Source organism: Gasterosteus aculeatus, chromosome 17, assembly GCF_964276395.1.
Source record: "Gasterosteus aculeatus chromosome 17, fGasAcu3.hap1.1, whole genome shotgun sequence".
Classification (NCBI taxonomy): Eukaryota; Metazoa; Chordata; class Actinopteri; order Perciformes; family Gasterosteidae; genus Gasterosteus; species Gasterosteus aculeatus.
Genome location: NC_135705.1, coordinates 15,338,883 through 15,360,402, shown reverse-complemented (window position 1 = coordinate 15,360,402; position 21,520 = coordinate 15,338,883). Strand labels below are relative to the sequence as shown.

At 46.2% G+C, this 21,520-nt stretch overlaps 2 protein-coding genes across 11 annotated transcripts; both read left to right on the top strand.

Moving 5' to 3' along the window:
• The first annotated feature begins 244 nt into the window (after positions 1-244).
• Positions 245-8,565, top strand: dcaf12 (DDB1 and CUL4 associated factor 12). The gene is made up of 9 exons (XM_040202664.2): positions 245-733; positions 2,753-3,043; positions 3,894-4,172; positions 4,824-4,884; positions 5,029-5,222; positions 5,635-5,700; positions 5,941-6,103; positions 6,251-6,429; positions 6,623-8,565. Exons 1-9 carry the CDS (start codon positions 674-676, stop codon positions 6,779-6,781), a joined length of 1,452 nt encoding a protein of 483 aa, XP_040058598.1. The 5' UTR covers positions 245-673; the 3' UTR covers positions 6,782-8,565.
• Positions 8,566-8,773: 208 nt separating this feature from the next.
• ubap2a (ubiquitin associated protein 2a) lies at positions 8,774-21,070 on the top strand. Of its 10 annotated transcripts, none has more exons than XM_040202658.2 (27): positions 8,774-8,892; positions 10,640-10,777; positions 11,123-11,200; positions 11,480-11,590; positions 13,402-13,564; positions 13,666-13,749; positions 13,846-13,909; positions 14,384-14,481; positions 14,648-14,706; positions 14,798-14,868; positions 15,090-15,264; positions 15,386-15,656; positions 15,769-16,076; positions 16,264-16,475; positions 16,608-16,893; positions 17,212-17,251; positions 17,387-17,558; positions 17,947-17,998; positions 18,260-18,563; positions 18,659-18,750; positions 18,863-18,913; positions 18,993-19,086; positions 19,174-19,590; positions 19,694-19,798; positions 19,895-19,962; positions 20,056-20,244; positions 20,352-21,070. In XM_040202658.2, the coding sequence occupies exons 2-27, from the start codon at positions 10,682-10,684 to the stop codon at positions 20,445-20,447; spliced, it is 3,756 nt and encodes a 1,251-aa protein (XP_040058592.2). In that variant the 5' UTR covers positions 8,774-8,892; positions 10,640-10,681; the 3' UTR covers positions 20,448-21,070. The 10 variants fall into 10 exon arrangements, with proteins under 10 accessions (XP_040058592.2, XP_077947609.1, XP_077947607.1 ...); XM_040202659.2 differs by having other exon boundaries at positions 8,776-8,892; positions 13,846-13,960; XM_078091484.1 differs by having other exon boundaries at positions 8,776-8,892; positions 13,846-13,960; positions 15,386-15,673; positions 15,774-16,076.
• The last annotated feature ends 450 nt before the right edge of the window (positions 21,071-21,520 follow it).

Below are 21,520 nucleotides of genomic sequence, written 5' to 3'. Positions count from 1 at the left end.
TATTTGAAGACTTTTAATAATTATAAAATAATACTCTTCTTTGACAAAGTTCACATTTACTATCTCACGGTATTATTGTATTACTTTATTGTATTTACTGAAAATAATATTAGAACAATAAAATATTACGATTACGAAAATCCCATATAGACATTTAAAGCCTACTTCGTTATAAGATAAATTGTTGAATTCCACAATATTCTTAAAATAGTATTGTCTCCAAACGAGGTGAAAACATCTGATCAATGATGTGACGCAGTTGGCGTGAACGAGCACGCATAACGCTCGCGTTCACGTACGACCTTGTTTTTGTTGATATTTAATTTGTGCGGCTGCGCGATGCTAGATGCTTTCGCCGTTGCTGACGCGACTTGGCAGGGGGAACATGAGAGTGTGGACCCTGTGGTAGTAGCTAGCGACGTTGTAGCAACCGAGAAAGGAGGAGGACGAGAGAACTACCACGAAGGAGTATAATAGGCAAGCTAATGGTAGCAGGTCAGCGGCAATCCTAATCGGCGACTAACCAACCTCTCCCGTATGTGATCGCCCTTGCTCGTCGCGGGACGCTGCCAGCGAGGGCCAAGGAGCGAAATAGCATATCGCCATTATATGATCCAGTGTCCAACGTCACTTTTACCCTCCATGTGGGTGAGGGAGCTGTGTGTATCAGATTATGGCGAGAAAAACAGTTAGCAGGAAAAGGAAGGCAGGAGAGCCCAAGGACCAACAACAGGTAGGCGGAAACTCGCCGCGGATCCGTATTAACTAGCGTTAGCTAGTCAGTTATATTAGCATGCTAGCTAGCATTTTGCTACTAAGTTTAGCTGATCAAAGCCATGGCAGACCGGTGATAACATTTTAACCAATTAACAATTATAATATATTAGACTAGATGGAAATAACACTGCCAAAACAATCACAACAGAGGCCCATTTAACGCTTTTCTGTTTGAATGTCAGCAACGTTAACCGTTAATGTTAGCGTGGCGATGTCCAAAGGGAGCCCGTTAAAAGACGACAGCTGGGTAAACGTTAGCCAAAGGGCTAGCTAACGTTACCGTACATTATTATTTCATTATGGTAACGTGTAAATAACATGTTCGTTGGTAGATACAATTGACAGCCCCTCGTCCTCATGGGTTCATCGATTGCCAACCTCTTATCAGTATCCCCAAAAACGACAATCCTCATTGAAAACTGCATTTGTGTTGCAGTATCCAATAATTTAGGCATAATGTTAGCCGTGCCTAGCTTTTGAGCTAACGTTAGCATAAACGTTAAAGCTAGCTAGCAGAGCTAATTTCCAAACAGACCAACCGTAGATCGGCGTGTCAAAGATGATGGAATGGACAACCGCTGAATTTAGTGACAACATTCGTCATCAGCAAGGACATCTTCTCTATCCAAGTGTCTGACACCGTAACATTGGCCTTACATTTCAAATGAATTCGCAGCATTACTATTTTTAGATTAAAGATGCTGGACGCGCTTCCTTTCTTGCATCGTATGTTGTCAAGATGTGTCAAGCATGTTGGGCCACCATCGTAAATCAGTATTATTCAAACACGTCAATAGACCTATTCTTCAGTCTATTATTTGCACACATCAGACACAACTGTCAAAGACCCCAAATAAACTAACAGCAGATCACACAACTGATTTTAAAATCCTGTTTGTGTTTTTACAGTTGCTATTGAGTGGGAATCATTAGGCCGGATGGTTAATAACCGAAACAAAATTACAAAGTGCTTCAAATTAATAATCAAAGGAAGTAATCACGGGCATAATAAAATTTAAAAATCCTGAATAAAAGAAAGATAAAGGATATTGCATTTGCCTTCTTGCATTATCAGGAAGGGAGTTCCACAGATTGGGGGCCTAGACTTCACAGGCCTTATGAATCTGCCACTGTAAGTACAGCCGTGTCTGAAGATCACAGGCAGCTGTCGAGAATCAGCAGAGCAGATACAAGAAGGAGCAAAGTCGTTCAAGGCTTAAAAAATTCAAATCTTAAAATGCGTTCTAAAATTCAGTTAACCAGTGATTGGCAGAAATGATGTTGTATGTTGCCTCTGGTATGTTTCTTAAGGACCCTTACGTTTTTTTTCCAAAGGTTTAAGTACTTATTTAAGCAGCTTTAAAATGAATTACAACTCATCCATCTTCTACAGTGTGACTGGTGCGACTACAGTGTGTGAATGGTAGTTACTGATGGCAGGTGTCACTGTGTATGGTTCTCCTGTCATCAGTGTGTGAATGGGTGAATGATGCCATGTAGTGTTAAAGCACTTTGAGTGGTCAGAAGACTAGAAAAGCGCTATACAAGTACAGGCCATTTACCATTTACTGCTGTGCTGTGAACCTACGGTTGTATATTGTGAGTACATGCCCATATACCCATATAATATGCCCATAAAAGACTCATCATTAAGCCACTCAGTGCTGCAAAGTGAAAATAAATGGTGAGACAAAAGTGTCACCGGTGTACTGAGAGATTTAGGAGCATACGTTTGTGTAAAATAAATTATTTTGTGTTCCTTCCCAAGTCTGAAACAACATTATAAACGGCCAATAATGCTGGCCAACCAATCAAATTCTGGGCTTTTGGGTACAGGAGACCTGTAAATTACTTACCCATCCTGACAAAGTATAAATGACTGTGTCATAGACAGTTTGTGTTATTGAAATGGGGATTATGACAGATGAAAAAGAATTAGATCTTATTATTTCCCATTCATTATTTCTTTCCTCAGCTGGGCTGGTGTCAAGCACCAAACAAGCGTAGCCGCGTTTCTTGTTCATCACGTCATGCCCAGCAGTGGTGGTGCGGCCGGCGCTCGGTGGTATGTGCCCTGCGGGGGCGGGAGTTCAGACCCCAACAGCAGCACGAGTTAAGGCTGCAGCGGAGCCTCCGGGGCTTTGCAGCCGGCAGACTCCCCAGGATCCTCAAGGAGAGAGAGTTCTCCCTGGGGCGACTCAACAAGGTGTTTGCCTCTCAGTGGCTCAACCACAGGCAGGTGGTGTGCGGTACCAAGTGTAACACGGTGAGATGTCATTTTGTTTCTAACCCCATGGTCTGAGTATGTCAGAAACTGCTGATCCACTGGGATTTCCACGCACAACCACCTCTGGGGTTTACTGGGTTGTGTGGATGGAAATGCCTTGATGATGTGAGAGGTTAAAGGAGAATGGGCTGACTGGTTTGAGACGATTGAAAGGCAACAGTACCAGCTTGTTCCACCCCAGGTTTTTGAACACTTTCCATTGATATTAAACTGCTTATTTTTTAAATAGAATGAGAAGTAAAGGTTTTTAATTATTAATAATTAATGAAAAAAATAATGCATAAACTCAACTGAAAAATTAAGTGAAAAAATACTGTGCTTTTTGGTTTATGTATACAAATAATCTTTTTTTTGTATGGCAACAGCTGAAATGTTGTAAAATTAACTACACTGTCACCCCATAGTAAAGAAACCATTATTGTCACCATGTGTTGGCTGAAGTGATAGGACTAGCAGTTTAGTACACTAAAATAACAACACAGCTGCTGCCCATTTTATGAACTGTATATTGGACAACTCGATATGCAGTCACTTGCAACAGGTGGTAGAAGATGGAGGGGGGGTTGGCTGGGTCATGGCTGCAGCCTCCGCTCGACAATCTCCAAAAAGACATTCACCCATGTGATGAGCTTTAATTGTTAAACCTAATTTTTACACTGAGCTCATTTTCATGATTTTTTTTTTTCTTGCCCTATGTTTCTATTTCATGAATTTTGTCAGCCCGGCCGTTTTAATCAGATCACTGGCTCGGTTCTGATCTTCATTATACCCTTTATGTATCTGATATTGACTGTCCTTTTTTTATTTTTATTTTTTCCTTTTCCTGCAGCTCTTTGTAGCTGATGTCCTAACGGGACAGATAACACGCATCCCCATGATGAAGGACCGGGAGTGTCGTGGGACAGGCTCGGGGGTAGTGGGCGCGGTGGTGACGGGCCGGCATTACCAACCCACAGCAGGCAGTCGTGCCCGGCTGGACCAGCAGGGCTGTGGGATCCACGCTATTGAACTCAACCCCTCTGGAACGCTGCTAGCCACTGGAGGAGACAACCCTAACAGCCTGGCCATCTACCAGCTGCCCACATTGGATCCCGTTTGTGTGGGAGATGTAAGTGGTTTGGGTCTGTTCGGGTGATCTGACATCCAGTCGCGGCCTGCGGTTTCTGATCCTCTCTTTGCCCGCTGTCATTTGTTCTGTTGGAATTCTTGCAAAAATATATTGCACTGTCTGTCCCTTTGCCGAAATGTTTTGAGTCTTGAAAGCATGACATGTCGTTTGGGTTTGCGGTTTTAGACGTGGCAATTTTTGGCTCTTCCATCGAAACTGTTGAAATGCATCGGGTTGTTAGATGATTGTTAGCATTTCAGTACATTTTCTTTTAGTTTTTTCTGTGCTTAACCAGCGGAGGGGCTCGACAGTTTACAATGCTTAGTGTTTCCCCTAGGTTTACAACTTCGGGGGGGGGGTGTAATAGTCCCTCTGGTGCTCTCGGTCCCTGGACATATTTGTGACATATTTCTTTTTTTTTGATTGCGCACTTTTTCAGCGGGGGGCGCCCCCGTTATAATGGTGGGGGAAACACTGATGTTGTTTCGTGTGTGGATTCCTTGATTGCATACTCTCAACCAAAGAGCGGTGAAATAGTGTGATTTTATAACCATAACGCATATTTTGTTAGTATCTCATGTTCTCTTCAGCAATTCAGGTGAAAGCACACCGGCTTGTTTTGCTTTTACATAGCTGCCATTTGTTTTCCAGGAAGGTCACAATGACTGGATCTTCTCTATTGCATGGATCAGTGACAACATGGCAGTGTCTGGTGAGTTGGGTACAGGAGTTAATTTGTATGAGTGACTACTGCTGCATGTCCATGTCCTGTGGCTATGTGATCCCTTTTTGTATGGTTTTAATAAAAATATACTGTACTCTAGGAAGTAATCAATACATGCTTTTAATTTTTTAGGGTCCAGAGACGGCTCCATGGGCCTATGGGAGGTGACCGAGGAGGTAATGAGCCAGGCGGAGCGAAGTCAGAGTGACGAGGCGGTACCGTCATACGCCCACATATCCCACCGTGCACTCAAGGATATCCCCAAGGAGTACACTAACCCATACAACTGTAAGGTCCGTGCCCTGGCCTTCAACAACAACCATAAAGTAAGGCTCATCTTCCTGGGAAACCATGTGATTGTGCTGTCAACAAAATCATCACTTGATGTGAAAACGCAGGATATGAGAGCATTTGAGTCCAGTAGTCTTTTCTCGTTGAATTTATTGAGCAACATGTTGTTTATCTACACGAGGTTAAGCAAACTTGTTATGCAAAGAACACAAATAGTACACTTGTACAGGCACAATCCTTGATTGACAGTTGAATACTTGGCATTCACATGGACATCAAATTGTACTACAAGAGAATGTTTTCATCCATTTTGTTGGGATGAAAGTGAGTCCCAGAGAAATCCAGTATAAGTTCCTAATTAAAAGAAACTACTCGATTGTCAGAACGTGTGCTTCCTGCCGCTACACACCTTTACCATCAGTTATTTACATTGTCTTCCCTTTCCAGGAACTGGGGGCTGTGTCTTTGGATGGCTATTTCCATCTCTGGAAAGCTGAGCACAACCTGTGCAAGGTAAATCCCATTGCTGCAGTGTGAGTAATAATGGTGTGATGCGTAGAGAACGGGGCGACCACAGCTTGCTGTGAGTTATGTGAGATCGCTAACCAAAATACTACATATTCTATTCTATTGCGAGGCTCGCGGCCATGGATACGCGCAATCGTGTGTCCAAACCATACAGGAAGAAAGGACAGTTCTTTACATCTCCTTTTCTTAGTTCCCAATAACCATTCTTTGGGGTTTCCCTTTTAGATTCTGTCCACCAAGCTGCCTCACTGCAAAGAGAATGTGTGTCTGGCGTATGGACAGGACTGGTCGGTGTACGCTGTGGGTTCCCAGGCCCATGTTTCCTTTCTGGATCCACGGCAGCCTACACACAGCATCAAGTCTGTCAATTCAAGAGAGCGAGGAAGCGGTGAGTAATCTGTACATTTTGGGAAGGGGGAGTAAGCTACAGCAACGGCAGAAGCGGGGAACCTCCCCAAACTACATCATGACGATGTTTAAATACTGATGTTTACTTTTGACTCGCTGTGCATTCAAGACGTCTGTGTCTGTGCAGGGATCCGTTCAGTGAGTTTCTACGAGCACATCGTGACAGTGGGCACCGGGCAAGGTTCCCTTCTCTTCTACGACATCCGGGCTCAGAGGTTTCTAGAGAACCCTTTGAATTCAGGCGGAGGGTACCGAAAGTTCCCCGGAGACGGCATCCTCAAACTCTCTACCGGGAAAGGCTGGCTGGTACACTTTAACATTTTTTTTTTTATCTGTTTGCCATAAATACCTCTCTTTATTAAGATGAAGTGCTTCCCTGGAGTCAACTTGACACAAATGTTGTAGCATTTTTTGGCACTGATTTAGTTTTCACTACTTTTTCCCTCCTTCTGTCCTCATGCATCCCTTCCGTTTTCCTTTCCTGCTCTCCAACTCTCAGAATCACGATGAGACGTGGAGGAGCTACTTCTCAGACATTCATTCCTTCCCCAACGCGGTGTACACCCACTGCTACGACGATTCTGGCACCAAGCTGTTTGTAGCAGGTGGGCCGCTCTGCTCCGGCCTGCACGGCAACTACGCAGGACTGTGGAGCTAGCCTTTCCGTCTCCTCCATCACTCTTCTCACTACGTCCTCGTCCAGGCATTTTCCCGACCGGTCCCTCCATCCTCTCGCTCCATCCTCCCGCAAGTCCGTTGACAACACTGTCCTCGGTGTTCCTCTTGCTCTTGTTGAGTGGTGAACCGGTTTTGCTCACGTGTGGACTGGGGAGCATGACCTGCCGCGCCCGCCGCCCCCCCCCCCCCCCCGCAGCAGTGTCCCATCTTTGAATATTGTTGCGTATGTTTGTGTCCAGCATTCCTCCACCCCTTCCTCCCCCAATTATTCCTGTGCTCCTTTCCACCTCAACCAGTACATTTTTCAAAAGCTTCAAAGTCTGCCACGGAGTTTTGAGAAACATCAAGATTAGAAGAATTTCGGAATTAAAAAAAAAAAATCCAACCCCAGGGATTAGGCTGTGGTATTTTGCCGGCTCGTTTTTTTGTATGTTCTGATTGTGTTCACCGCTGCTTCCTCAGTGATAAAAGACCGTTTCTTTGTAAAATACCTGTGGAACTTTTCGGTTCCTTTTCGTTCGCTTACTGAAATGAACGGCAATAAAATGAGGGAGAGAGGAAGAAGATTTACTGAAGAGATGATTCCTTTCGAAGGACTAATCTGGAGTGCAGTCGGACATTTAATAGAGAATATTTACTGGTTGGAGCAGCCCGTCCTGCCCCACAACAATCACAAAGAACTTCTCCCTGCAGAAGTAGAACCCAACCAAAATGGAACTTTGTGTTCATATTTGTTCTTACCAAGATGATGCAAAGGAGAAACCGTAAGATTGCAAATGCATTATTGTTCTGCTACGAATTAATCCCAACAAAATGCTTATTTTATTTTTTGTGTGTGATTTGAGAGGCAGACCTGCTGATATTCTAATTTTCTTTACCTTTATTTATTTTCCCCTTTCACCGTCACATAAATTCCATTGGTCAGGGTTGTTTATAGCTGCTTCTTTCGAAGGATATATTGTCTATTTGCCCTTTGCTTCATGATCTGTTCTCTTCGACCTGAATACCTTAAGCCGATTTGACCATTGGTGGTGTTCAAATCCTGATCTGTAACCATTCTTGTGTTACTAGAAAATTATTTTTAATTTCGGTAGTAAAAACATATTATCAAATATAATTGATCATATTTGGGACTCCTCGACAGGAACTAGAGAGGACTTTGATTTTCTTAACCATCCAGTAAAAAGGATGCAAGGACGACTGAGTTTTTTGACTCGAGCCTGGCATTAGATGCTACAGGCATATGCTTTGGTTTTTCGCAGTTGTAAAACTTTTTTTTTGTACCAAGGAGTAAGTGATTTTGCTTAGTTTCCTTGTTTGGTAGAGGCAGGGTAGGCTTGAGTTATGTTCTTGCCTTCCTCTGGTCTTTCTGTGAAAGACTGCCACAGGCGATCATAGTTTTCCTTTTCTATATGGAACTTTTATCTAGTTTTCATGAAAATGACATATTGAAAAGAGAAGCCCCAATTACGACAACAAATTGAATAAATACCAAACACTGTTAAAGTGTATTTTATATATAAATGTGTATCTGTATGTGTAAAATACATTGGGACAATTGCATACATTTTATGTATATGTCTGAGGAAGTGTGTGGATTGATCTGTCTTACTTAGTGATGCTCTGTTTTTTTTTTATACATACCTCGTGAATGTTTTTACAAATGACGAAATCTGAGGATATTGTAAGATATAAACATCTGAAAAAGCAAGCTATTAAATCTCTGAAAAAGAGTAAACAATAAAAAAAGTATATTGATGTAAACGTTTCTTTTTCCGTGATTGACATTACTCAGCTTCAAATATTACCTCCTATTAAAGTGGTTCACTGCAAATGTAGATGTTGCCATTAATGCAATCGAACTATATGAGAGCCTTCAAGACGGGAATGTTATATGCTGTAGTTATGTGCGTTTCCAATAAACACAAAAATATTTATGCACATACCATAGACATATTTTAGATAACGTTAGTACAAACCTCCCTGGGAGTGAGTGTGTCCGTGACCCGGAGAGCGGAGCATCCACCACCACGGCAGCGCGCGTCACGTGACCACCCTGTCTTCTGCTGGCTGAGTGAAGCGTGTTAGCAGGTAATAAAAAACACTATTTTACTCACGTTTCTTCCAAGTTCAGTTCATGCGTGTCAACGTGTCTAAACCGCGTACTCACGCGCGGTCGCGCTGAAATAGTTTGCGGCCGGCTTCGTTGTGTCGCTTACCGCGGGCTTGCGAGGGATGTCTTTCGCAATTTTTCTGTTGTCTTGTTTCCCGGCGAGCAATGTCGGGATGGGATTGGGCTCCGCTAAGAGGCCTCTTCTGTGGATTACATTCGGCTACGTTGTTGGCTCGCTGCGCTGACGTTTACGCGCAGTGGAGCCGCTGGTTGACACGGCCGGCGTCGTTAGATAACCGAGAAGAACTATGAATCCTCACGAGAAACGAGGGGCCCAGTTACACGGTCGTTTGCTGTCAACTTGGACCAGGTTTCGGTAGCACCGTGTTAGCTTCGTCCCCGCTGCCCCGTTCGCTCGGTATCGACGGTAGTGTCAGCATTAGCAAGTAGCTAACATGAGTCGATGCTAGCGAGGACAAAGGGACCCCAGTACCAAAAGCGGCAAGTCGGTCCGTGTTAAGGTCTAAAATGACACTACAAGAATGTGATTTATTTTTTTCAAGTTGGACATGCAATCGTCCCATATGTCAGAGTAAAGGAAATAAAGTCACCCAACGGCATTGGGCTGACGTTAGCATTGCATCAAAACAACGCTGCGCTCGCTTTATCGGTCAAATCAGCTGTAGCTACGTGTGAGTTCGCTGTAACCAGGTGGAAATACATTCCGACACATACGAGTAACATGTTAACGTTGTGTTGACTTCTTGTCATATCGGGACGGTCGTGTCCCAAAAAAATGTGATGAACGTTTGAGATGTCCGGGGTTAACGTCACCGAATGGCTGTTGTTATTGTTTATGTTTTAGACCGCCCCGACTCGTACGTTAAATGACAGGCTGTGTTTCTAAATTCAGTAAATTGTGCAGAGGCTACTTTAGGGTTCTCGCTTATCAAAAGAAATGTAAGATTTTTACTGAAATTACATTTAAAGCCAGATAGCTTTGTTCAGACCAGCAGCCAATGGCTGCAGTGCATTGTCTAACGTCACTCAGGCACCGTGAACTGGATTGCTATTGTTCTCTGACATAAAACAAATGATTCACTGGTCATATTTGTTATGTTATTATTCTCTCAATGGACACCATTGCTATAAGCTTGAAACACAAATTTCCCTCCAGGGTATTCTTCTACTACAATGCATTGAGGACCTTTTCCATTTATGCCCAAGTGCATAAAGCCCTGTATGTGGTTGTGAGAAGCATAAAAACATGAATGCTCATAACCATGCATTCACCATGCAATCTATCCCGTTAGGTTCGCCACATCGTCTTATACAGAGAAGAATGCAGTATTTTAACGCAGTAGTTCAGTTTGCAGCATGTTTGTGTGTGCGTACACTATCTTGCATATAGAGGGGATGTGGGGTCAGGGTGTGTGGTGTTCGGATCACACTCTGAGGTCGTCGCTTGACCTAGATTTTATGCAAAGCTGTTTGTCACCGGACCAACTGAGTGTCTTACAGCCTTCATTGGAGCAGTATTTATGATTGTGCAATAAGGCCATAGCTATGCTCACAACACATATCTCTTGTATTAAACTATTCTTTCCTATATGTACTCAAATAAGCTAAAGTATTGTTGCTTTGTGTTCTTGATATGATGTGCGGGTTTAAGAGCTGTTGGTCAATCTCACTCATCCTTCCATGTTTCTCTTTTTTCCTTTGCAGATTTTTCTATTTTGTACATACAGAGTTTTGTATATACTGTATATGATGAGCTCGCTGGGCGGCGACAAGGCCCGGGGCCCTCGGGAAAAAGCGCTGCCTGCTGCCACTCAAACATCACAACACCAGAAACAGATACAGGTAAGCCACCGCAACCCCATGAATAATTTTAGGGAAAGAAAAATCACACGCAAGAGCATGCGGAGACAGCACCCCAGTGTGCACACCGACTATCTTTGAGAAGAAAACCACAGACTTCCCTGGTCAATAATAACGAGGATTTTATTTTTTTATTATTGCTGCCAAATAGTGCTTTTGGTTTTAATAGTGACAATAGAAGGCTCTTGCTTTTTATCCATATAGTTAAATGTATACCTCTGACAGAGTCTATTAAAAATGAAAATCATGATATTTGTAATGGACTTTAGTGGCATATTTTTTTTGCTCATGTGACCCAAATTTCACCCATTGTTCTTCATGATGCAGGCTACTGCCGAGCAGATCCGGCTTGCCCAGGTGATCTATGACAAGAATGATGCTGACTTTGAGGACAAAGTTAACCAGGTAAGGAGCACGTTGACGTTTACTAGGCAGAGTCAGTGCAAGCTGTCAATCTATCATGACTCCAGTCCTCTATTTTTGACAAAAATGCACATTTGATGCCATGAGTGACACGTGCTCTTGCTGTGGCTTGTACTGCCATGTTCTGAAAAAACTGTATTGGTACCCCTTTGTCATTGGTACACCTTTGTTGACTACTAGACCAGGAAACCGGAACACGGATTACTAAAATATGTTAGACATCCAATGCTAATATGACGTGTGTGTGCTGCTGCTCTCCAGCTGATGGAAGTGACGGGGAAGAACCAGGATGAGTGCATGGTAGCACTCCACGACTCCAACGAGGATGTTAGCAGAGCCATCAACTTCCTCCTGGAGAGCACCTCGGACATGGTAAATGGCATCATGTCTTACTTCATCACATCCCCTGCTGGCCTACTGTATTGTGAAATATGTATTTTTAAGATCGGAATGCAGGATGTTCGACAGCTCTGTATAACTGTTTTTAACTAAAATTGTGACCTTTTATTATGGAAATTGTATGAACACACAATTGTTATGGGTAAAGAACAAACGTTGAGAGTAAGTCTGAAAAATGTATGAATTCGCAAATGGTCCTATTGTACATGTGCTGCCACAAATACAATATAACTTCTTGTATATGTCACTGTAAGAAAAGCACAGGGGAAGTAACCGTAACAACAAAGTTATGGCTGTTGGTTTCATGATCCTGACGTTGTGCCTGCTCACTGCTGTAGCCTCAGCCTCGTGATACAGGACTTCGCAAAGACTGTAGTTGCTGTGCTGCTCACAGTAGATTATCGTTTCGTCTCGGACTGTTGGCAGGCTTACTTGAGAGTGCACCAAGGCCACAGCACATATCAGACCTTTTCTTTGTATGTGGATGACAAGAGTTATTCAGGTTAAGAATGTTGACAATTTGTCACGGGTTTAAAATTCATCTTGAGGTGTCGTCAGAAGACACAAGTGGTTCAGCCCAAACTTGCAAAAGTGCAGCCTTATTCACAGTTACCTGGATCACGGCCAAGACGTCTTGTAGTTTTGCGTCAAAAAGGCTTGTAAAGCGAAAGGCCAGCCATTGCGCAAACCTGTTAAGACAGCTGTATTGATTTAGAATTCTATCTGTTCTGTTGGGCACTAAAGACCGATGAAACACAGGTGAAGAACACGGCCTGTTTATGTTCAACACAGCGACAAGAGAAGGACAAATTACAGAAAGATAGTTTATACCTCTCTGCTCCTTTTCCTTAGTCTACATTACATTACATTACAGGTCATTTAGCAGACGCTTTTATCCAAAGCGACTTTCATCACACTTTAAACCCATGGCTTTTTCACATTTTTGCCCAGGGAGCAATTAGGGGTTAGGTGTCTTGCTCAGGGACACTTCGACTTGAAACATGGGGGAGCCAGGACTCGAACCACCAACCTTGCGGTTCCCAAAACAAAGCATTTCGACACACCACTACTAGATTTCAAGTTTTGTGACCTGCTCAGAAGATACAGAAACACTAGATTGAACTTGTATTTTCATCAGCACAGAGAGAACAGTCAGTTTTATCTTGCACAATGAGAGTTGAGATGTTTGCTTTCTAACATCAGGGACTTTCAGCATGACCCCCCCCACCCTCCCTCCCTGCTGAGTGGAAGGTCAAAGCAACCACTAAATGTCTGGCAAACACTCGCGTGTTGTTCTGCCGGTGTGTTGCCTGTCCTAGTGAGTGTCGCAACATTTCTGAAGAATGCCAGCTGGCACAGATGGCGAGCAGAGGCTGTAGAAAAGCCAGTCGGACAGCTTCCCGGTTGTTTTGCGGTCTTGGAAATTCCAACAAAGCGAAAAGCATTTGTTCTCCTTTTTTCCGTGGAAATCTGTTGATTGTAAATAATGCAACCTGCTGATTACATTTGGTCCTACTATACTGCTCACACACCTTTTTACTGTAATAAAGGGAATGTTTGCAGAGTTTATATTTTGCTGTAACAGTAGGGGGAGTCCATTAACTGCATTTCGCACAGATTTTAAATGTTCTTTTATTTAAAACTGCCTACCTTATGCTTACTGAGGCACATTGTCTATGTTGATGCCGCGTTGGCTATGGTTTTAAAAGTGTACACATGAGCTACATATTGTGTGGTCTAATTTTGATGTACTGTTTTAAGTATTTCATTTCCCCTCCGTTTAGACCTCATGGGAGACGGTAGGGAAGAAGAAGCCCCTGGTGAAGGAGGGTCCATCAGACAGCAAGGAGAACAAGGAAAACAGGGAGAAGAAAGGAGAGAGGGAGGCCAGCAAGGGCCGCGCAGCGGCCAACCGCAAGGGCAGGGGCGCCAGTCGCAGTAGGCCGGGTAAACCTCGCGCTCATCTAGATCTGGTTCAGAGTCTTCCGTCGCTTCTGCCGCGCCATGTTTCAATTACACAACACTAATGTGTGTTTGCACGCGTCCAGCGCGCCCAGAGGAGAACGGAGTGGAGGTGACGCCAGTAGACCGAGGCTCAGATCGAGGTCGCAGGGCCAGAGGTGGGAGCCGAGGTGAGCACGTGCACAATACAAAAAGAAAAACAACCCGTCAGCACGCCGGACCGTGGAATAGATGTCGTTGACCTTTTTAGTGTGAATGTCACACAGGTTCTGGAGGTCGAGGCAGAGGCAGAGGACCACCAGGGAGCCGGTTCTCAGCCCAGGGCATGGGGTATGGTGGCAACGCACATGCACACTCTCAGGGGGTTTCACATTCCTTTAGGTATAAATGAATTGGTTTCAAAGTGTTTCTTTGTTTGTTTGTTTTTTTTAGGCCAGGAAATTTCTGTTCTGTTTGGATTTGGATTCTGAAGTGCGACATTTTTCTTGCAACTGACTTTTTGGAGTTTCTATACCCTTCTGTTTGTTCTTTAAATATTGGGGGTCTTAAGTCACCAGTCCCATTTGAGATGAGGTATCATATAAATAAATGAATGATAAATGTGTCTCCCTCTGCAAAGCACCAGAAACCCATAGACTATAAATGAAGTTATAGTGGAAGCTTTGTCCAATCATTAGTATGGATAACAAATAGTAACTCGAGGCACTGTTTGTTAGGACAATAATGAACTAAGTCTGCAAACCGCTGCCTGCCCCTTCAGTTTGTTTTTGTGTAACTAAATATTCCTCCTCCTTGGCTCCCCAGCCTCTTCAATCCAGCGGACTATACCTCAGAGGCCGGGTCAGGGAGCACACAGACAGAGGTGTGGGACACGTCGGCCAACCATATCACAGAAGGGACAGGTGAGCTGTCCAGAGCCGATTCGTTGCTCTTCAACTGTAACGGCAGATCTATGTTAAACAAACGCATCCAATGTGTCAATGCAGACAGTACAGCGTAGCTTTTAATGCAAATGTGAACAAGCTGCTAAAGGTACCCTGCATCGAGTTAACCTACTTTATCCTCTAGTTCCCTGGAGGGGCCCCTTGGAAGACTGGGTGTCTGAGGACTGGAGTGAGGACGTTGGTGTGAGTTGACGCATTCACAGGTGGAGTCTGTCAGTCACGCAGTTTCGGTGTACGTTGAAAACACCTGTGTCTCGTGTGTTTGTCGCTGCAGCTCTCGGAGACCAAAGTGTTCACCTCCTCGTGTGCACCTGACGCTGAGAACCACATCACACCTGGGCAGAGGTGAGTAACTGGCTCAGTTATGACGTCATACATTGGCCCCCTGTTCTCTTCTTGTAGTGTTGCAGAACAAACAATACAGAGGCTTCCGTTTCCTCTATTTAAAATGACATTTTCCATGCTTTTCCATGCGTTTTCCTAGTTTATATTTATATTTGCATTATACAATAAGTAGTATACTGATTTGCGGTTGGATGACCACTGACTAACTGTTCCTGTGTCAGTCTGGACCTCGTCTCTCTGCTGCAGAAGCCTGTAGTTGGAGGGAGAGAGCCACCTTCCTCCTCCTCCACTCAGAGTCTGATCTTCACTAACTCCCACCACCACCAGCCACCGCAACAGCAGCTGCCCCCCAGTCGCAGCGCCACCAGTAGCACTAGCTATGCTCATGCTGCTCTGGTAAAAAAAAAAAAGATTGATTGGTTGATTTTGATTCCATTCACATTTCTTTAGCAAGTAAATAAACTGGCCGACGGAAGCAAAAAGGGGTGATGACGCTTTCTCCTCCTGTCCCTGCCAGTCGTCAGTTCTGGGAGCTGGTTTTGGGGACTTGGCGCAGGCTAAAAGGCCTCAGCCCAGCGCTGGAGCTCAGATACTGGAACAGCTGAAGGGCCCCGGCCTGGGTCCGCTGCCTTCATCCCAGGCCGCGCCTCCCGCCAGCACCCAAGGCAGCAACACTTCCATTTGCCGACTGCCAGGCCTGGGAGCCCCTGCACCCCCGCCCTCCTCATCTAGCTGGGACATAAAGGCTTCGGAATCCAACACCACCACGCTGTCCTCGCAGTTCAGCCGTAAGTGTTCAAGTGAGGTTCAGTTTTTTTTTTTTTTTCTTCTTCTTTCCCCCCCCCTGTTTTAACAAACATGCATTCTCTCCGTGATTCTCGTGCCTTGGTGTCCCGACAGGTGAGTTTGGCCTGCAGCCGGAGCCTTCTCTGGTGCTGAGCCAGCTGGTTCAGAGGCACACCGGCCCGTCCCTGCCACTGGCACGTCAGCCCAGTCCTCCATCGCAGGAGCAAGCGGCCGCTGCTTCAGCCCTGCCCGCCGCCCACCACGTCAGCTCGCCGGCACAGGGCGGTCCGGGGATGGCTTCTGCCGGTGCTAAACCTCCTGCCCCCGGCGCAGGGCTGGACCCTCAGGGTGGCAGTACACAACAGCAGCAGCAACGGGCACAGCTCAAAGGCCTGAAACGAAGGATACCTCCCTCATCGAAGGTAGGGGATCGATGGAACAATCACAGACGCCGAAGTGGTCATGTCTCCGAAGGATATCCCGGTCCTGTGTGGTTCTGAGGTTTTGCATCTTGGTTGTCAAGGCGACCGTCATTTTTGAGCAAATATTTTGTAAATGACCACAATTAAGTAGTTGAATGACACCTGACGGTTCCCTCCGTTCCGGCAGATCCCCTCCACGGCGGTAGAGATGCCGGGCTCAGCTGACGTCCCTGGGTTGAACCTCCAGTTTGGAGCTCTGGACTTCGGCTCGGAGTCAGCGTTGCCGGAGTTTGGGGTTGTTGACAATTGTGCAATGGCAGCATCCAGGGAGTCCACAGCGGCCCCCGCACCGGGACCAGGGACACAGAGCCAAACCAGCCTGTATTCCAAACCCCTCAGGTACGGTCGCTGCTGACAGACTAGTTCTATCTGTAAAATATTCTACAACACATTGGAAAGGAACAATCGGAGAGCCTGAGTGCAGGGGTTTGTTAACGGAGTCCCCCCCCCCCCCCACCCGCTGTCTTGCAGTGAGTCTTTGGGCAGCCCTCTCTCCGTGGCCCTCCCACTGCCTCTCTCCTCACCGGAGCCGGTGTATCACTCCTCGGTGCCGATGGCCAGCCTCGCTCCGTCCTCATTAGGGACCGCCAGCACCTCCAACCCACCCTCATGTTCTTCAACAGCTTCCACCACCTCCCCCTCTGTACCCTCCTCCTCCTCTCACTACAACACAGTGGGGGGAAGTTACGATGGGACCATGCCCCCTCACACACGACTGGCCTTTTCCCAGAGTAAAGAGGCCGCAGGACCAGTCATGGTGAGTTGGGAAACGGCCACGTTAATCCAGCTTTGTGGGTGTCGGAGACGAGAATTCATCCAAATGAAAACGTTTCGCATATCTGAATCTTGTATAAATAGCGCAGTACTCACAAATGACCATGGCAGTCAGCCCCATGTCGAGAAAACTGACTGTTTGAAAGGTTCCTTTAGCATATTGGATCACGCCTGTACTTGATTGAAAGACGTTTTGTTCGTACTGTGTATGTTTGCACAGTTTGCTACGTAGATATGCTAGTGGTCTTGTGATCTGTTGTTGGTTACACGCTGACACTGAGCTGCGTTTTTATACCACCAGAATGGTCTGAATGGTGTAAGGACCTCTGCTGCTCTAGACAGTAAGTTCCCTACTACTGACGTATTTGTGCGCTGCTGACTTTCTACTGTAAATGTCGAGCACGTGCCATCGCTCTTTAGCAATGCTACTTTGGGTCCATTACAAATGACGCGCGCTTCTCTCCTGCTGCTCTCAGCCTCATCAGCGTCCTCTACCCCGAAGCCGGATTCGCCGTCTTTGAACATCAGCAGCAATGGCGCCTCGGCACCCTCTTCCCACTTACAATCCCTGCCTGCACACAGCTCCGGCACGCTCTCCAGCCTGGCCCAGGACCTGCCCTCAGCCAGCCAACTCAACTCTCTCAACAGGTGGGGAAACCCTCACACGGCAGAATGACGTGTTCCCTTTTCACCGGGCTAAAAAAGGAGCTTTGGAATTCATTGCGAAGTTGAATTTTCTAGTTTTCTGGCAGTAGTTCCTAAACCTTTTCTGTCGAGCCCCCCTTTGATGATACAGGAACATTGAAGGGACACCGTCCTCTCTCTCTCGCTCTTTTTTTTTAAAATGTATTTGTGTCGGTCGTGCAGTTTCACAATGCCCCCCCAGTTTGGGAACCACTGCTCTAAAGAGTGCAGTATAAGAGGTTCCTGCTGCCACTCGCGGGTTTGTGTGACCACAAAGCAAACGTATTCATGATCACACAAAGATACTTTCTGGATGTTTTTTTAAAATTGTCTCTTGCTTTCCTCTCTGCAGTCATGTCAGCAATCATTCCTCGTTGTCAGCTCTGGGCTCCAACTCTCTCGCTGTAAGTACATTGTCTCGTCTTCCCCAATTGGTGATTTTGAAAATCCTGTAGTTTGATGACTCATCGTCTGTGATGATACGGAACCAGACAGCTGATGCTGCGTGGCTCTGGCATTGTCTGGATTCCAGTGCACGCGACCACTTTGCTTGCCACTCAAGCCACAGCCAAAGTGCGCTTTTGGGACGGCACGCGCTTTGTAAAACGGAATCTAAAATCTTGTTTCGACCCGGTGAACCGATGTCGCTTCCTCCCTTTGCGCAGTACACCAGTGTGGACAGCAGCAGCTCCCACGCCTCTTCCACGGGTCCCTACATGTCATCGCAGCACGCGGCACTCCACTTGACCCACAACAGCAGCCACAGTAGCAGCGGCATCAGCCACCTGGCCAACATGCCCAACATGGGCAACAGCTTGAGCGGCACAGGCGGAGGCATCGTCGGCGCCAGTGTGCTTCACTCTGCTGCCATTGCCGCCAGCTCGGCGCTGGGACATGGCTCCAATGGAGCTGCCGCCACGTCCAACCTCTCTGCACCGAGGACCACCACCCTGCTCTCCTCTGCCACTGGTGAGCACGTGAACTCGTGCATCGGGAGGGTTCCGCTCAAATATTTCTACTTGCCGCTTGTCTGTAAATAACGGTTTGTGCCATTGTTTTGACAGGTAAAGCTCCTCCTAATTTATCCCAGGGAGTGCCTCCTCTGCTGCCCAACCAGTATATCATGGGCCCGGGGGGGCTGCTGCCAGCATACCCAGTAAGTAGAGCCTCAGGTTTTAGAACGATTGAAGGGTGATGGATTTTCTTTTTAAATCAATCAACACAAACACATTTCGTAGTTGATGACATCCACCCTTTGTGTTTAACAGCAGATCTACGGTTACGAAGACCTCCACATGCTACAGTCCAGACTGCCAATGGTGGGTGAGCCTCGGCGGCGTATGTTTAGTCGTGGGTGGGTGTTGTGGCTCTTCTCCTCATCCTCTCCTGTCCCTTCAGCCCTCTTTGCAGGATTACTACGGAATCACATTCCCTGGCCCCACAGCGACACTCTCTGGCAGAGACGGGAGCCTAGCCAACAACCCCTACACCGGTAAAGCACCGTTAACCTTTGCCGGCCTCTTCCAAACTCCTAAAATCCAGAGTTTGTTTTTTAACTGACGTCTCCACCGTCTGTCAGGTGAAGTCACAAAGTTTGGCAGAAATGACTCCACCTCGCCGGCGCCCCCAACGAGCCTGGCGGCTGTGCAGGCTGCCCAGGGCCAGAGCCAGGGCCAGAACCAGGCCCAGCCGCAGCCTCCCCAGGCCCAGCCACAGCCCCAGGGCCAGCCGCAACACCACAGCAATCAGCAGGCCTTTCTGCCTCCAGGATACAGCTACACGGGCCTGCCTTACTACCCTGGGGTGCCTGGTGCCGTACCCAGTGCTGCTGCCTTCCAGTACGGCCACACCATGTTCGTTCCCCCCGGGGGCCCGGGACCGGCCTCGGCCAAGCAGCACAGCATGGGCCTGGGTCTGGGGAACCCCTCGGCGAGCCCCTTCCAGCAGCAGACACAGCAGCAGCCCAGTGGCTACGGCCAGCACGCCTTCAGTTCAGGTCCGACTCCGAAACCATCGTTCCCAAAGTGTTTTCGGCATCATTGCGTTGTGTGTGTCGGGTTTTGTGTGTCGTCTGAACGCTAAACTTTGTGTCCTCGCAGGATATGAGGAGCTGACCGCGGGGCCAGCAGGAGTGGACTACAGTAAAGGATACAACTCCTCCTCACAGGCACAAGCCAAATCTTCTGTTTCTGGGCCCGGGAAAGGTAAGGAGAAAAAAACAACAGCAGCATTTGCAAATATGTTGGGTTTTTTTTGGCAGGTCGTTTGCAATTTTAAATGTGTAAATGTTTTTCTGCCAGGCGTCTCTGTGACTTCCAGTAACTCCGGTGTGCCAGACATCAGTGGAAGTGTTTACAATAAGACCCAGGTGAGCCCAAACTCCCCCAGCCAGCCACCATCGTCTCGCTGTACAATGAGTGTTTATACTCAGTTTAATTTGTCCCTTATCCTCCGTGTGCAGTCTTTTGATAAGGGTTTTCATGCGGGGACGCCTCCTCCCTTCAGTCTGCCATCAGCACTGGGGGGTCCGGGGCCTCTAAACCCCGGAGCAGCACCTGGGGGCTATGCGCCGCCCCCCTTCCTCCACATCCTGCCTCACCAGCAACCACACTCGCAGCTGTTGCACCACCATCTAGCTCAGGATGGACAGGTAACACCCGCAGCCATTTTGTTGTTGTTGTTGTTGGTGTTTGCACAGTTTTTGTTTGGTTTTGCCGTTTCTCCGTTGCTTACGCAACGGATGTCTTGCTTGTCCAGGGTGGTCCGAGCCAGCGCGGCCAGTCCAGCAGCCTGCAGCAGAAGAGCCAAGTCAACAAGTCGAGCTACGGCAGCTCCCCCTACTGGGCCAACTGAGATGGCTGCATCTCGGACGTGTGCGCGTGCATCGACACAGCACCACAACTGCTATCTGACTGAGTAAATAGAGGGACAAACCATTTTACAACACAAGCTAAAACACACACACACACACACTACCCCCCCCGCCTCCCAGTTTACTCTGTATATCCCCTTTTCAAATTTATGGCTGTTGTATGTAAAATATATTTATGTATGTATTTATACAGTATATATGTATTGGTAGGACATCAAATGTGGTTTTTCGGCAATTTGTTTTCATTTTGAAGGACATTTTTATTTAAAAAAAAAAAATGAATATACTTGAACACAAGCATCTTGTGATGTGGATTTTTTTTTGTATGCATACATGAACTGAAAATGATGTACATAGAATCTACACATCATTGTCTCGGCAAAGGCCTTTTATGTTTTAGAAGATATGTTTTGGTAACCTTTGTCTCCCGCATCTGTGAATCCCTATTGAGGGTGACTTGAGTTCATAGCTTGATTTTTATTTTGACCCTGCGTCTCATTCCTCAACTTGCTAGTTGGCTGGTTTCACCAGCCAGGCCTTTGATTTGATGTAAGTTTAACATTGGTTTAATCCTTGTTGTCCAAATTAAAAGTTCTTGACATTTTATGGATCTGGAATCAATACTTAAACATTGTTTTACTGGTTACAGACCAATGAAGTTTCATACGCATCAATTATGAACCAGTCTTACACCCACTGGTCAAGACAACGGCAGTGCAATTGTGACAGTGGTTCAGTAGCAACTAAAACCATGATTTATGACACAGCAGGAACTTTACCATTTATAGGATTAAATGGTCAGTATTCTTTGAGTCGTAGGAATGCAATTATCTTACAAGGCATTACGTGCTAAGCTTCAATTTCAAAAGGAGTGAAGACTGGCTTTAATTTTAATCTGCAGCTAAATGCTTTGCACGGTAAGTTGTCCACTCTACAAAACAGCTTCCCTATTTGACGATGGAATGCTTCTGTAATGTGTGTACACTAATTTAGTACTTTTTTCTGATCACTAATAATTTTCTACATGAAGTGTGAGTGAATTGAGTCCAGGATG